At 42.5% G+C, this 13,564-nt stretch overlaps 2 protein-coding genes across 3 annotated transcripts in view; both read left to right on the top strand.

Moving 5' to 3' along the window:
* Positions 1 to 8,361, top strand: part of cfap44 (cilia and flagella associated protein 44) — a gene marked incomplete at its 3' end in the record, with an annotated part of 44,687 nt that extends 36,326 nt beyond the window's left edge. The window contains exons 31-34 of the mRNA XM_079828539.1: positions 2,325 to 2,564; positions 6,457 to 6,619; positions 6,709 to 6,903; positions 8,354 to 8,361. Coding sequence (XP_079684665.1) covers positions 2,325 to 2,564; positions 6,457 to 6,619; positions 6,709 to 6,903; positions 8,354 to 8,361 — 606 coding nt within the window. The remainder of the gene's footprint in view (positions 1 to 2,324; positions 2,565 to 6,456; positions 6,620 to 6,708; positions 6,904 to 8,353) is intronic.
* Positions 3,438 to 13,564, top strand: part of trak1b (trafficking protein, kinesin binding 1b) — a 36,558-nt gene continuing 26,431 nt past the window's right edge. Inside the window, exons 1-3 of one of the 2 annotated variants that reach the window (XM_079828284.1) lie at positions 3,438 to 3,741; positions 6,418 to 6,619; positions 6,709 to 6,903. The gene's annotated coding sequence lies outside the window, so the exon portion shown is untranslated. Of the gene's footprint in view, positions 3,784 to 6,417; positions 6,620 to 6,708; positions 6,904 to 13,564 lie in introns of both variants that reach the window. The other variant, XM_079828283.1, reaches the window with a different exon arrangement.

The raw sequence follows: 13,564 nt of genomic DNA, 5'->3' as shown, positions 1-13,564 counted from the left end.
TAACTATACCACAACAACAGCGATACAAAATGGCCTCACCCCCCCTTATTTAATATTCTCGGAGGAGGGGTTTATGTAAATATTGAGGCTGGTGATGTCACCAACCCTGGAGGAATGTCTGTAGTTGCCTACTGGCCGTTTGCTGTAGTCCTTAGAAATTGATTTCTTTAAAAGCAAATATATCCCTTTGCTTTAAACTTTGAACGTTGTAACTTTGCAGATGTTGATTATGCTCAAGCAGCAACATTACATGCTAGCTAAAGTTAGAATAGTGAAATCGTGGTTTACCACCCCTTTAAACAATACCAAACAATGAATAAGGGTCTTATCTAGCGAAGCGATCAGTTTCTGCGAGAAACCGAGCAGTGTTTATGCTATTATTTTACCTCTTTTCAGACGAACTTTATCATGTCTGAGCTCAGCCATTACTTCCGCTAAGTGAGGTCAAAATACGAGCGTGGTCATAGATATATCAATCGTAGATTCCTCATTCTATTGATCCGTACAAGCGCTAATGAGGTATCTACGTATACATCTATGACCACGCTCATATTTTGACCTCACTTAGCGGAAATAATGGCTGAGCTCAGAGATGATCATGTTCGTCTGAAAAGAGGTAAAATAATAGCATAAATACTGCTCGGTTTCCCGCAGAAACTGATCGTTTCGCTAGATAAGACCCTTATTCATAGTTTGGTATCGTTTAAAGCCATTTGAAGCTGTACTGAAACTCATTTGGACCTTGAACCGTTTGGGGCCCATTGAAGTCCATTATATGGAGAAAAACCCTGGACTGTTTTCATCCAAAACCTTAATTTCTTTTCGACTGCAGAAAGAAAGACATGGACACCTTGGATGACAAGGGTGAGTAAATTATCAGCAAAAGTTTATTTAAAAGTGAACTAATCCTTTAATGAACATCCCAAACCCGTTTAGATGAATTTGAATAGGTGCTGCGCACATATAAAATAAAAAAAACACACAACAAATATGACATTTTAAAGAGAAAGTGTCTGATTGGATCATATCAATGAGGATACGTTTGCACCAGCTCTGCGATTTATACCACTTTAAAGCCACAAATATAATAACTATCTATAGGCCTACTAATTAAGACGTGTATTCAAGAAATCAAATTTATTAAAAACAGAAAGACGTAGCCTATCGTTTCAGCTTTATTCAAAGGCAAGTGGCAGAAACAGGCAAGTGGGTTCGTTACGCACTTCAATCCATTCCCGACGTTCTTGGTTTGCTTCTTATTTATTAAATCCAGGCAATTGGTTGATGAAACATTGTTTTTCCAAACGAAATTCAGTTTAAAGAAAGGCTTTCTACAAAACAAAACTTAATTAAGTGGTCAAAGTCATGTCTGTTCCATGTCTCCCGACATATTGCGCATCTTATGATGTAGCCTATTTTATTCATGATGTTCACTTTTCATAATCAACTTGGATGAAATAAAAAAATAAATGTATAGGCTACTATATATTTAAACATAAATTTTAAACTAAATAGGCTATACGTTTTCTTTAACACTCTGGTCGACGTACACGCCGGTGCGTTCTGATGTTTTTTTCCTCATGACAGCAGAAATAACTCACAATACAATACAATATTTTTGTCCATACAGATAAATGTGAGGCATAATTTTAAACTATAAATTGTCTACTTTTATTTGTGTACACTCACAATAACGACAAAACTTTGTGCTTTTGTAAAATAAAAATAAAAACAGGGTCCACTTTCAGCTGTCTCTGCGAGAATCTTTCTGAAACACGTCTGAAAGATTATCTGAAACTCAGCTAATACTTATCACAAAAACATGACGCTTGAAAATGCTACTTTTAAATAAAACAATTCACATTTTAGAGTGAATTGTGGTGCACGCTGGCATGGAGCGGAATATTGAGCTTAGCATCACACCTCTCTGCTTCGCTCACATGCTCTGATAAATACTATAAAATGGTCGTCAGTAAGCTCACCAGTAGAGTATCCTGCAGAGTCACTTCGTCGTTTGCGATGTGGGCAGGGCCCCTCTGCCGCTCGGGCCCCAGTGTGGCTGCACTGCCTACACTGTCTGTAGTTTCGCCCCTGCCGCAGTGTATGTTGATAGAATTGGCTCATTCTAAGGTAATAAAAACATAACGGTTCATTATGTAAGGTCTTTATACACAATTGAAAACAGTTATGTATATTATATTGCATTTCTGTCAATAGATCCTCATAAATACTACACACTGCACCTTTAAGCAGCAGCAGCACCTGCAGCTGTGAATTCACATGCAGGACACTTCTCAGACATTCAAAACGTGTGTTTGTTTAAGGTGGGTCAGTTCCAAGGCCGTCTGGTAGAGAAAAAGGAACTGCAGAGGCTGCATCAGCTGGTAGCGGCTCAAGCACAAGACATTGAGGCTCTCAATGATGAGATCTACGCTCTCTCACGCAAAGACGGACACATTCTCCCTCCGCTCGAAGCTGTCCCGCCTCCCATTCCCTCCCCGCCCCACAGACACACAGCAAGCAATTCTGGTGTGCACAGGAAACTCAACCTCAGCAGCAAAGCTGTGAAATAGACCCACATACACACTTTTACCCTAAGTACAAAATCAGCATGTTAGCACACAGACCTCAAACTATCAATTTGTTCCTGTAGACATATACGACTTACAAATATGCAGTTGTCTAAATGCAATAAATTCTTACCTTGGTGATTTGAATGTGTTTAATGTGTTTTCTTCCTCAAGATTTACCTTCATAGAAATGTATGTATAACCTCTAAAATTAATAATCAGGCAAGTTTAGGCATTATTTGTAATAATTAGCAGGCTGACTGTTATTTTGATTGTCAATTGATTGTACTCTTGTACTACATTGTGAAGCGACCCTGGGTTCTTGAAAGGCCCTATAAAAAATAAACATATTATTATTATTAAGTAAATCCAAATCACAATGTCAAAGCACTACTCAACCATATCAATTAGAAAATGAAACTAATTAAACAGTTACATTCATTCTGTACTGCACTTTTTATGAAATCATTAAATTTGAAACTTTTAAGTAATATGTGCACATAACCACAGAAAATATTTATATTTATTTTCCATTAAAATGTGTGTTAATATTAAGAATAATATTAAAATAAATGGTAAACGGTTACAGCACTTAAAAATACAAACTGTTATTATATTTAAGAAATCTAGTTTAGAAATGTAGGTTACTCATATCACGAATGGCATAAAAATGTCTGTCCTTAAAAATGACGTAGCCTATACCTCTTCTTCCCGTTTCTACTGTCAATAAATAAACGCATTTATTCAAATAAACAAGTATACCTATAACCTTTAGACCTATAAAACAAATACAGAAAAATTGTGTCACGTCCTTTGTGACATTCTGGTGCTGCAGGAACGTTTGACGCGTGACGTCACGAGATTTGCGACGCCCTCAGATTGAGAATGAAAGGAGGTGATACAGGAGAGGATGATGTACAGGATGGGCAAAATATGTACACTCAGAGGAACTAACGATAAAGTCTGATTGGTTTCGGAGATTCGACGACTGCTGTTGAAGACATTTATCACAATTCCGGTAGTAAAACAATACGACAATCTAGGTTCTTGGTTCCTTAGAGACAAAAGCATATTTCTAGTATTAGCTTTATTGTTGCCGTGACTAACGCCGTTCACTTGAAGAGGACAGATAATCTGTGGCGCGCGTATCATCCGGACGACGATAAATGTTGTAAGTTAAATGATTTCAACATTGACTGGGGATTCCTCACTTGTAAGTATCCAGAATCATTTATCTAGACGAAATCAAAGTCATGAAATTATCTTGTTTGATAATATAGACTATTTGCTACAAGATGGGCTGTAATGAAATGTAGATGTTCATTTTTAATGACTTAATATCAGTTTGTTTACGCAAGGTGTAGGTACCGCAGAAGATGCGGATGAACGTCATGACGACACATACGTAGACACGCCCATTACGAAAAGAAACCACGTGTCGTGATCTCTTAATTTACGATTAACACCAGTATGTGTGTGAGGGCTGTTCTGTGTGTTTTATAATCTCTTTATATGTACACAGATCTAATACCTATCCAATATTCGTTATGTAAGATTCGTTTTATTCCACAGGATTTGTGTGATCTGTGCTGGGCAAATATCATGCTTTCCTGACATTTTAAATGTTGAATTAGGTCTGGAATTTTCAAATGTTTTGATGCCAAGGACATCCATATATTATGTTTGTTTCACTATATTAGTAAGAACATTGATTTTATTTCAGGTTAATGACGTGTTCTATCGCCTAACTCAACCCCTATCCCTAAAAACCTACCATCACAGAAAACTTTCTGCATTTTTACATTTGTGTTGTTGATGTGACATGGCATTTTCACTGTCACACAAGATAAAAATTAATATAATTAATTTCATCATCATAAATTTTGATCATCATTTCAAAATGCAGTAAATGGTTAAACATTTCTTGGTCTTACATGGACCTATTGATATAAAAACTGCTTTGTCTTTAGCTAAATCTCAAAATTGTCCTATGGTGTGACTGTCACTGTCTCAAGCATGGTTCAATAAATTACAACTTTTATAAATGAAAAAGAAAAGCATACAAATATTAACAAATACCTCAGGCATAATTTGTGACAATGGACCACAAAAGCAGTCATAAGTCGCACGGGTATATTTGTGGCAATAGCCAACAATACATTGTGTGGGTCAAAATGATCAATGCCAAAAATCATTAGGATATTAAGTAAAGATCATGTTCCATGAAGATATCCTGTAAACCGTAAATATGTAATTATTAAAATGTATTTTTATGATTAGCAATATGCATTGCTAAGGACTTCATTTGGACAACTTTAAAGGTAATTTTCTCAGTATTTAGATTCTTTTTCACCCATAGATTCCAGATTTTCAAATAGTTGTATCTCAGCCAAATATTGTACTAACCTAACAATCCATACAGCAATGGAAAACAAAACTTTTTTGGAGCTTTTTTCATTTATTAAACAATTTTTACCCTTATGACTGGTTTTGTGGTCCAGGGTTTGGGATTGTCTATTTTAGTAAATGACAATAATTTTTTTCATCCAAATATTTCTAAAAGCATAGGAACTTGATATATTTTGTCATTGAAAACCATGTCCTCCAATGTGACACCATATCCTGATTTTAAATCGGGCAATTCCAGTTTAAGTTTAATTAGTTGTTTAATTATTTGAAGGACCCCATTCAAGGTTGTGTTACTGTGAAGCCCATGACGTGCACATGGTAAGATTTTGTCTCAGAATTGTTCAAATATTGATTTTCTTTTGGAACCACCACAAAAGGGTTAATTGTTGTCCTTTGGTACGACACCCCTATATTCTTAATTCTTTCAATGTCACACCATAGGACACATTTCAGTAAAAGATTTTCAAAAAACAGTGAAAGAATTTAAAAAGTTAGTGACCCCTTATATTTTCTCAATCATCAGACTTCACACTACATAATATGCATATTTTTCTTACCAAAAAAAAACTTTTTTTTACTGCTTATTTGTCAACTACCCATTTAAAAAAAAAAAAAAAAAACATTCTGTATGATTTATAATTATAAAATAGATTTCAGATATTGTCATCTTTTTTGGGGTACAGGTGTGGCTATTTGTGAGGGGTAAATGTTCTTACTTATATAGTGAAATATTATGACAACCGACAACACAGACCTCACAGAAACATTTGCAAAACACACACATATTTAAACGAAAAATATGTTTTTGCCGATTTGATCAGTGAAATGGCCTCACCCTCATTAGTTACAAAGTCGACCAAATTTTTTATTTAAATCTAGTGTTTTGCAAATGTTTCTGTGAGGGTTGTGTTTAGGGTTAGGTGATAGAATATACAGTTTGTACAGTATAAAAATCAATGTCTATGGAAAGTCCCCATAAAATATGAAAACCCAATGTGTGTGTGTTTATATATATAACTCTGTGAGAAAAATAGTTTGCATGATTTTAATGACCTCTTGTTTGCAAAATGCAAAATTAAATAACTGACTATATTGTAAAGGAAAATATTTAAAAAAAAAATGTCTTACTTTAACTATTTACATTATGAACAGTATTTTTTTTTCTTTCCACTATTAGATTAATGAACAAACTTAAAAGGAATCCCCTTGCTACACCTGGTGGTCCTACTTTAGGCTAAAGTCTAACTTCTCATTAGCTAACAGCAAAACTATCAAGAAGGATAACAAATTATGTAAAAATTAACACTAAGCCTTGAAATCTAATTACCAACATTCTTACTTATTTGTGGTTGCTGATGAAACACAAGATCCTTAGATCACTAATACCGAATCATAGTGTGTTTTAATCTTCAATCTCACTGGTCTTTGTTGTTTATAGAAGGCCAAAGCTGGACGTGTTCTAGTATTCCATTAAGAGGTTGCCAAGCTGGACGAGTCCAGTTCTGAGTGCTCGAGGACAGACCCTACAGAACCCGTGCATCTCGGACCCATCCCAGAAGAGCAGTATGTAGGTGAAGGAACCGAGGAACCAGTGCCTCTAGCGCTACATGCCCGCTACAGGGACGCAGAAACAATCACAGGTCAGATAGTGCGTCATTTCATTACAAGATGCTTAAGATGTACTAGTGTTTTTTTTTTTTTTACATCTTTTTCTGGGTCTCTGTTGTAGATGTTTGTAACAGCACAGAGCTCCCTGAGGTGGAGATTATCAGTCTGTTGGAGGAGCAGTTGCCGGTCTACAGGCTGAGGGCAGACAGTGTGTATGGCTATGAGCACGACGACTGGATCCACACGCCTCTCATCTCACCTGACACACGCATAGACCTCACCTCTGAGCAGATTGAGGAGACCCTCAACTATTTTTGTGAGTCAAAGAGGCTTGCTCTCATTATAAAAAGTTATGACCACTTATTGATTAGAGTCTATCTTCTCTAATATTATGTTTATGATGGTAAAGGTTTGTAGTAACAGTGATATGTGGAAAACATTGGTGAGGGTAGAACCAAAAAATGGCAACAATATTGTACAGTTCATCATACTAAAGTATACTAAAAAACTTTTTTTTACGGAGTGTCTATTTACACCAAGTGCAAATAGCATGCCTTGTTGGCAAGTGCTATTCGCTCTGCCTAACAATGCCTGTTTGGGAAAAACAAGATACGTGAGAAAAAAGTAACGTGAGTATCTTAACGTTTCCAGTGGCATAGTCAGTAAAGCATAAGGCTCAAAGACCTAGGTTTTGACGCGATCGACCCGGGTTCGAATCCGCCTTTTGCAGAGCTCGCTCTTCTCTCTTTTCCTATCACATCGGAATGCCTGTGTCCTACGTAATACGCTGGAATGCCAGTCTCTCATGAAGTTAGAGATTACAGTTTGTAAAGTTTTAAATGTGGATATTTTTCTTACACAAACACATAGCTTTGCTTCAGAAGGCTTTTATGAACCCCCCGGAGCCGTGTGGATGGATAGATGCACTTTTATGGACTTCAATACAGAAACAGCCATTCACTGCCATTGTAAAGCTTGGAATAGCCAGGACGTTTTTTAATATAACTCCGATTGTATTCGTCTGAAAGAAGAATGTCATATACACCTAGGATGACTTGAGGGTGAGTAAATCATGGGCTAGTTTTAATTTTTGGGTCAACTATCCCTTTAATGAAAATGTAAGAATGACTTGTGCTTTTTTTACAAGCCAGAATTAGAATTGAAAAGTCCTTTCTTTCTTACTCTTTTGTTAAGAAAATGTAACATTTAATGAACAAAAAAAAGGAATTTCTTGCATGTTATTTATCTAAAAATCTTTGCTAAAAATCAAATTAAACATAATTTTGTGGGAAAACCGGCAGAAAAACAAATATTACTTTTTTGAGCCTTGTGCTTTTTTTTTGCTGCTGCCTATAAATAATTGTTAGATTAAAGTTACTGCTTGTCTGCTGGTTTTTTTATCAGGTGGAGTGAGTTGTGCTTTTGATATTTTTTGTCACGATAAAACCTTTTTCCTTGCCATATAATATGATATTGCTAATTTTACAGATTTTATATAGCCTATGTAGCATAATATGTAATGTAGGTAGTTCAAGGTGTTTTCACTGACATGGCTCAGCCAGTAGATGGCGCCCGTTTCTTTCTTCTGCTTCCCCACACTGGTTTTATAATTGATGTACAGTTTAAAATAAAGTAAAGTAATGTAAAGTTACAGCTGATCGCAGCCCATATATTATGTAAGTTATATACTTCAGCATTTGATTTTTTGCTATTTTTTCTGCTATTACAATAGAGTTGCTGTTTCACTGGCCTTATTGTTTTCTCAGGTGCCTGAACTGACTGCTTGTGAACTATTTTGTTGAAAGTTAAAGGATATAAACGTTACATATTAATGTACACATGTTTATAGTAAACTACTAAAAAAAGTTCTTAAATTGTTCTTTGGCAGGGTGTATGGTTCCATGAAGAACCTTTATCCAAAGAACCTTTCCATTGCACAAATGGTTCTTTGTAGCGCAGAAAGGTTCTTTAGACTATAAAATGGTTAGAAAAAAATGGTTCTTTAAAGAACCTTTCACAAAATGGTTCTTCAGGGAACCAATAATGGTTCTTCTATGGCATTGCCGTGAAAACCCCTTTTTGGTTCTTCCTGGCACCTTTATTTTTAAGGGTGTACATCAGGGTTCCTCAAACTCGGTTCTGGAGGGCCACTGTCCTGCAGAGTTTAGTTCCAACCCTAATCATACACACCTTCCTTTGATTTTATAGTGGAGCTAAACTCTGCAGGACAGTGGCCCTCCAGGACCGAGTTTGAGGAACCCTGGTGTACACAGTAAACTACTGTTCAAAAGTTTGGATTTGGTAATTTTTTTGGAAAAGAAGTCTCTTTGTTTTTGAAAGAAGTCTCTTACACCGATCAGGCATAACATTATGAAATACATTCCTAATATTGTTGTTCCCCTTTAGCTGCCAAAACAACCCTGACCCGTCGTGGCATAGACTCCACTAGACCCCTGAAGGTGTGCTGTGGTATCTGGCACAGATCAAAGAAAACGTGATTCATCAGACCAGGCCACCTTCTTCCATTGCTCCGTGGTCCAGTTCTGATGCTCACGTGCCCACTGTTGGTGCTTTTGGCGGTGGACAGGGGTCAGCATGGGCACCCTGACTGGTCTATGCAACCCCATACGCAATAAACTGTGATGCACTATGACACCTTTTTTTTAGAACCAGCATTAACTTCTTGAGCAGTTTGAGCTACAGTAGCTCGTCTGTTTGATCGGACCACACGGGCCAGCCTTCGCCCCCACGTGCATCAATGAGCTTTGGCCGCCCATGACCCTGTCGCCGGTTCACCACTGTTCCTTCCTTGGACCACTTTTGATAGATACTGACCACTGCAGACCGGGAACACCCCACCAGAGCAGCAGTTTTGGAGATGCTCTGACCAAGACGTCTAGCCAACACAATTTGACCCTTGTCAAACTCGCTCAAATCCTTATGCTTGCCTTTTTTCCTGCTTCTAATACATCAACTTTGAGGACAAAATGGCTGCATTCGAAAACCTAGGCAGCTGACTCGTTGCCTCACTGCCTTATAAGACAATGGCTTGTAAGGCAGTGTTTGTGCATAAAGGCAGACTTCTAAGGCAGTGTAACTGTTTAATGATCTAACTTACAGCAAAATAGAGGGAGTTCCCTTTCAGTCGGTCACGTTCGACGTACGTCGGAACTGACCGACGAATTGGGATCTGATCTCAGAGACCAATCTACTTTGAGTGTATTAAAAACGAGCCAATGGAGATTGGCATGCGATCAACGCATTCCATGCACCGCCCCGCAGCGCGGGTATAAATAAGGAAGTGGAATGCTTGATCATTGCCTTTTTTTTAGGAGCCGAACAGCGTCATTGCTGTGTCTACGAAGAGTGTTATTCGAGTCTCGTGAGAAGGATTGCTGTTCCAGTGCGGGTGTGATGGCGCTTTTCAGCAGGTGGCCGCTTCAGAGGAGATAAAGAGCTGGTTTTGTTGGTTGGCTGGGCGTTTCCATTTCTGAGTGCTCACGCAGGCTTGCACTATCTGAACTGCGTGAGCCGCGGTCATCTCCCTGAGTGCTTCAGCACTGAAAGAGCGGTTTTCCTTTTCTAAAAAGAGCAACACGGTTTGACCCTGCGTCTTTTTCAAGATGTCATTCAAACCGTGTGTTTCTGGATGCGGTTGTTTCCTGTCCTCATTTGACGGCCACGATCTCTCTCACATATAAACATGTGTGATTGCGTTCGTGGGTGATCCATGCTCTCTCAGGAGAGCATGGTCACGTCGGCGCGTTGTTCGTCTCACCTTTCTCGTAAGGGCTCGAGCGTTCAGCGCGCCGTGTGCCGTCGAGCGCCGGCTGACAGCGGGGGTTGCCACGGCAACCCAGCGCGTCACTCGGCACTCTCTAGATGCGCGATCCAGACTATGAAACCTCAAATGGGGTTGAGTCCCTTTCCTTATTCCCTGATCTAGTTTCTTTTCTGGTGCATCAGAAAAGGACTACTTTAGCTAATAAGCTTTGGTGGACCTGAGGATTACAGTGGGGCATCCCCGCCGGGTACATCTCTTCTGGCCCCCACTCCTTTATCGCATCATGAGCATGCCGAGACTTTGTTCGTGGGTGGTTCATGTTCTCTCATGAGAACATGACCACGTTGGTGCGGTGTTCGTCTTGCCTTTTCATAGGGCTTGAGCGTTCAGCGCACCGTGTGCCGTCGAGTTTGATGGCCACGTTCACTGTTTCACATGCCTGCTGGTAGCTTACAGATGGGATTGCTGGTCCTTTTAAAACAAGGAGACCTAATGTTTCATTTGTGGCTCTGGCAGAGGACAGATGTCAATTGCTGCATCGGAGAGAGGGCTGTTATGCACTGGAAATGATGATGCTGAGTTTCCCACTATAATGGTGTGTGCTCTTGCTGAATCAGATTCAGAGTTGACATCCATGCTTTCCCGGGTGGCTGAGGCGTAGTGCAACGCTTAAATCGCCTTGCCTACCCTCGTGCCTTTTTTCCCGGATGGGCATTGGAAAAAATTAGCAGTATGGAACTATTTGGTGTCAAAATATGGAACACCAAAAGGGCCGAAATCTGTATACATTTTTCCCTCTCTCACTACCCTCTGTCCTGCATGGACGAGGGTAGTCCCGACCCAGGGGTTATGCAGGAACTGCGTGCGGTGGTGGACCTCGCTCTCTGGGCGACGGAAGTCACTGCACGCTCCCTGGGTCAGGCGATGTCCACACTAGTGGTCCAGGAACCTGGGGCTAAACCTGGCAGATATGCGTGAGTCCGACTAAGTTCGGTTCCTTAATGCCCCTGTCTGTCAGGCTGGCCAGTACTTTGCCCAGCAGTTCTCGATGGCCTAGAAGCAGACAGAGGTGGTTTAAAAAAAAAAAAAAAAATCCTAATTCGCAGCACCTCTGCCTGCTTGTCGCCGAGGGCGCCCCCCCTGCGTCCACCTCCGCCCCTGCGAAACCCAGGCAGCAGCCTCCATCTGGGAAGCAGTGACGTAAGGGAGGCGCCCAACCCACTCAGGGCTTGCTAGTCTACAAGCAAGCGTAAGGGCAAGCGGCCCTGAGATGGGCAGCCCGGGGAGAACAGGAGCTGCTCCGAGGGAGTTGGCTCCCCCCCCCCCCCCCCCCCCCCCCCCCCCGGGGGCCCTGACTGGTGTCAATACTCTGCCGCTGGCTCTCCGGAGTCCAGCGGTACCCACATTTTCAGAGCAGTTTCCTCTCTCCCTGGGCCCCAAGAGGGCCAGGTTGGCAGTGTGTGACGCCCCCGGGCCTTGTCACTTCTTTCCTCCCCTCCCTTCGCCAGGGGGCAGCAGTGTGGGCACTGAGAACGCCCCCGGGCCTTCTCACCCACACTCTGCCCCACCCTGGAATACTCAGACAACACTCCGTGCCGCCTCCGGGCCTCCCGAGTCGGGTCTGTCTATTCCGCCTCGCTGCCCCACCCCGGGTACGTCTGTGGTGCCGTTGGTCCCGCTTGTGCGGTCTCTGGGCTTCGGCCCCCAGGCCGTCTCGCTGGCTCATCCGTACCATCAGACTCGGCTACGCGATTCAGTTCGCTCACCGGCCTCACAAGTACAAGGGCATCCTCTTCACCTCCGTGCGAAGCAGCGATGCTCAGGTCTTGCGGTCAGAGATCGATGTCCTACTGGCGAAGGACGCGGTCGAGCCGGTTCCTCCAGCCGGTTCTACAGCCCCTACTTCATTGTACCCAAGAAAGGGGGTGGGTTACGGACAATCTTGGACCTGCGTATCCTGAATCGGGCCCTGCACAAGCTCCCGTTCCGGATGCTAACGCAGAAACGCATCTTCGTATGCATCCGTCCCCAAGATTGGTTCGCAGCGATCGACCTGAAGGATGCGTACTTTCATGTCTCTATCCTTCCTCGACACAGACGTTCCTACGTTTTGCGTTCGAGGGGAAGGCATATCAGTACAAAGTCCTGCCCTTCGGGCTGTCCCTGTCGCCTCGCGTCTTCACGAAAGTCGCAGAGGCAGCCATTGTTCCGCTCAGAGAACGCGGCGTTCGTATCCTCAACTATCTCGACGACTGGCTCATACTCGCCCAGTCTCGGGAGCAGTTGTGCGAACACAGGGACATGGTGCTCAGTCACCTCAGCCTGTTGGGCCTTCGGGTCAACCGAGAGAAGAGCAAACTCTGTCCCACACAGAGGATCTCTTATCTCGGTATGGAGCTGGATTCGGTCAGCCAGACTGCGCGCCTCACGGAAGAGCGGGTCCGGTCGGTGTTGAACTGCTTGAATTCGTTCAAGAGCAGGACAGCGGTCCCACTGAAATTTTTCAGAGGCTCCTGGGGCATATGGCATCTACAGCCGTGGTAACGCCGCTCGGATTGCTTCATATGAGACCGCTTCAACACTGGCTCCATGGCCGAGTCCTGAGGTGGGTGTGGCAGAGCGGCCAGTACCGGGTCCCAGTGACTCCTTACTGCCGCCAAACTTTCAGCCCATGGTCCGACGCTTCGTTTCTCCGGGCCGGGGTGCCCTTAGAACAAGTGTCCAGGCATGCTGTGCTCTTCACGGATGCCTCCTCCACGGGCTGGGGGGCCATGTACAACGGGCATGCAGTTTCAGGTCTGTGGGCGGGACCTCAATTGCATTGGCATATCAATTGCCTCGAGTTGTTAGCGGTACACTTGGCACTGCGCCGCCTCAAGGGGCTGCTACGTGGCAAGCATGTACTGGTCCGTACGGACAGCACTGCGGCCGTTGCGTACATCAACCGTCAGGGTGGTCTACGCTCCCGTTGCATGTTCCAACTCGCCCGCCACTTCCTCCTTTGGAGTCAGAAGCATCTGAGGTCGCTTCGTGCCATTCACATCCCAGGTGCGCTGAACCAGACAGCCGACGAGCTCTCTCGCCAGTCGACACCTCCGGGGGAGTGGCGACTCCATCCCCAGGCGGTCTAGCTGATATGGGACCTCTTTGGAGCCGCACAGGTAGACCTGTTTGCCTCTCCGGACTCGACCCA

Source organism: Gobio gobio (genome assembly GCF_949357685.1).
Source record: "Gobio gobio genome assembly, chromosome: 11".
NCBI lineage: Eukaryota > Metazoa > Chordata > Actinopteri > Cypriniformes > Gobionidae > Gobio > Gobio gobio.
The sequence above is the reverse complement of the archived record's forward strand: the minus strand, read 5'-3'. Positions and strand labels throughout refer to the sequence as shown.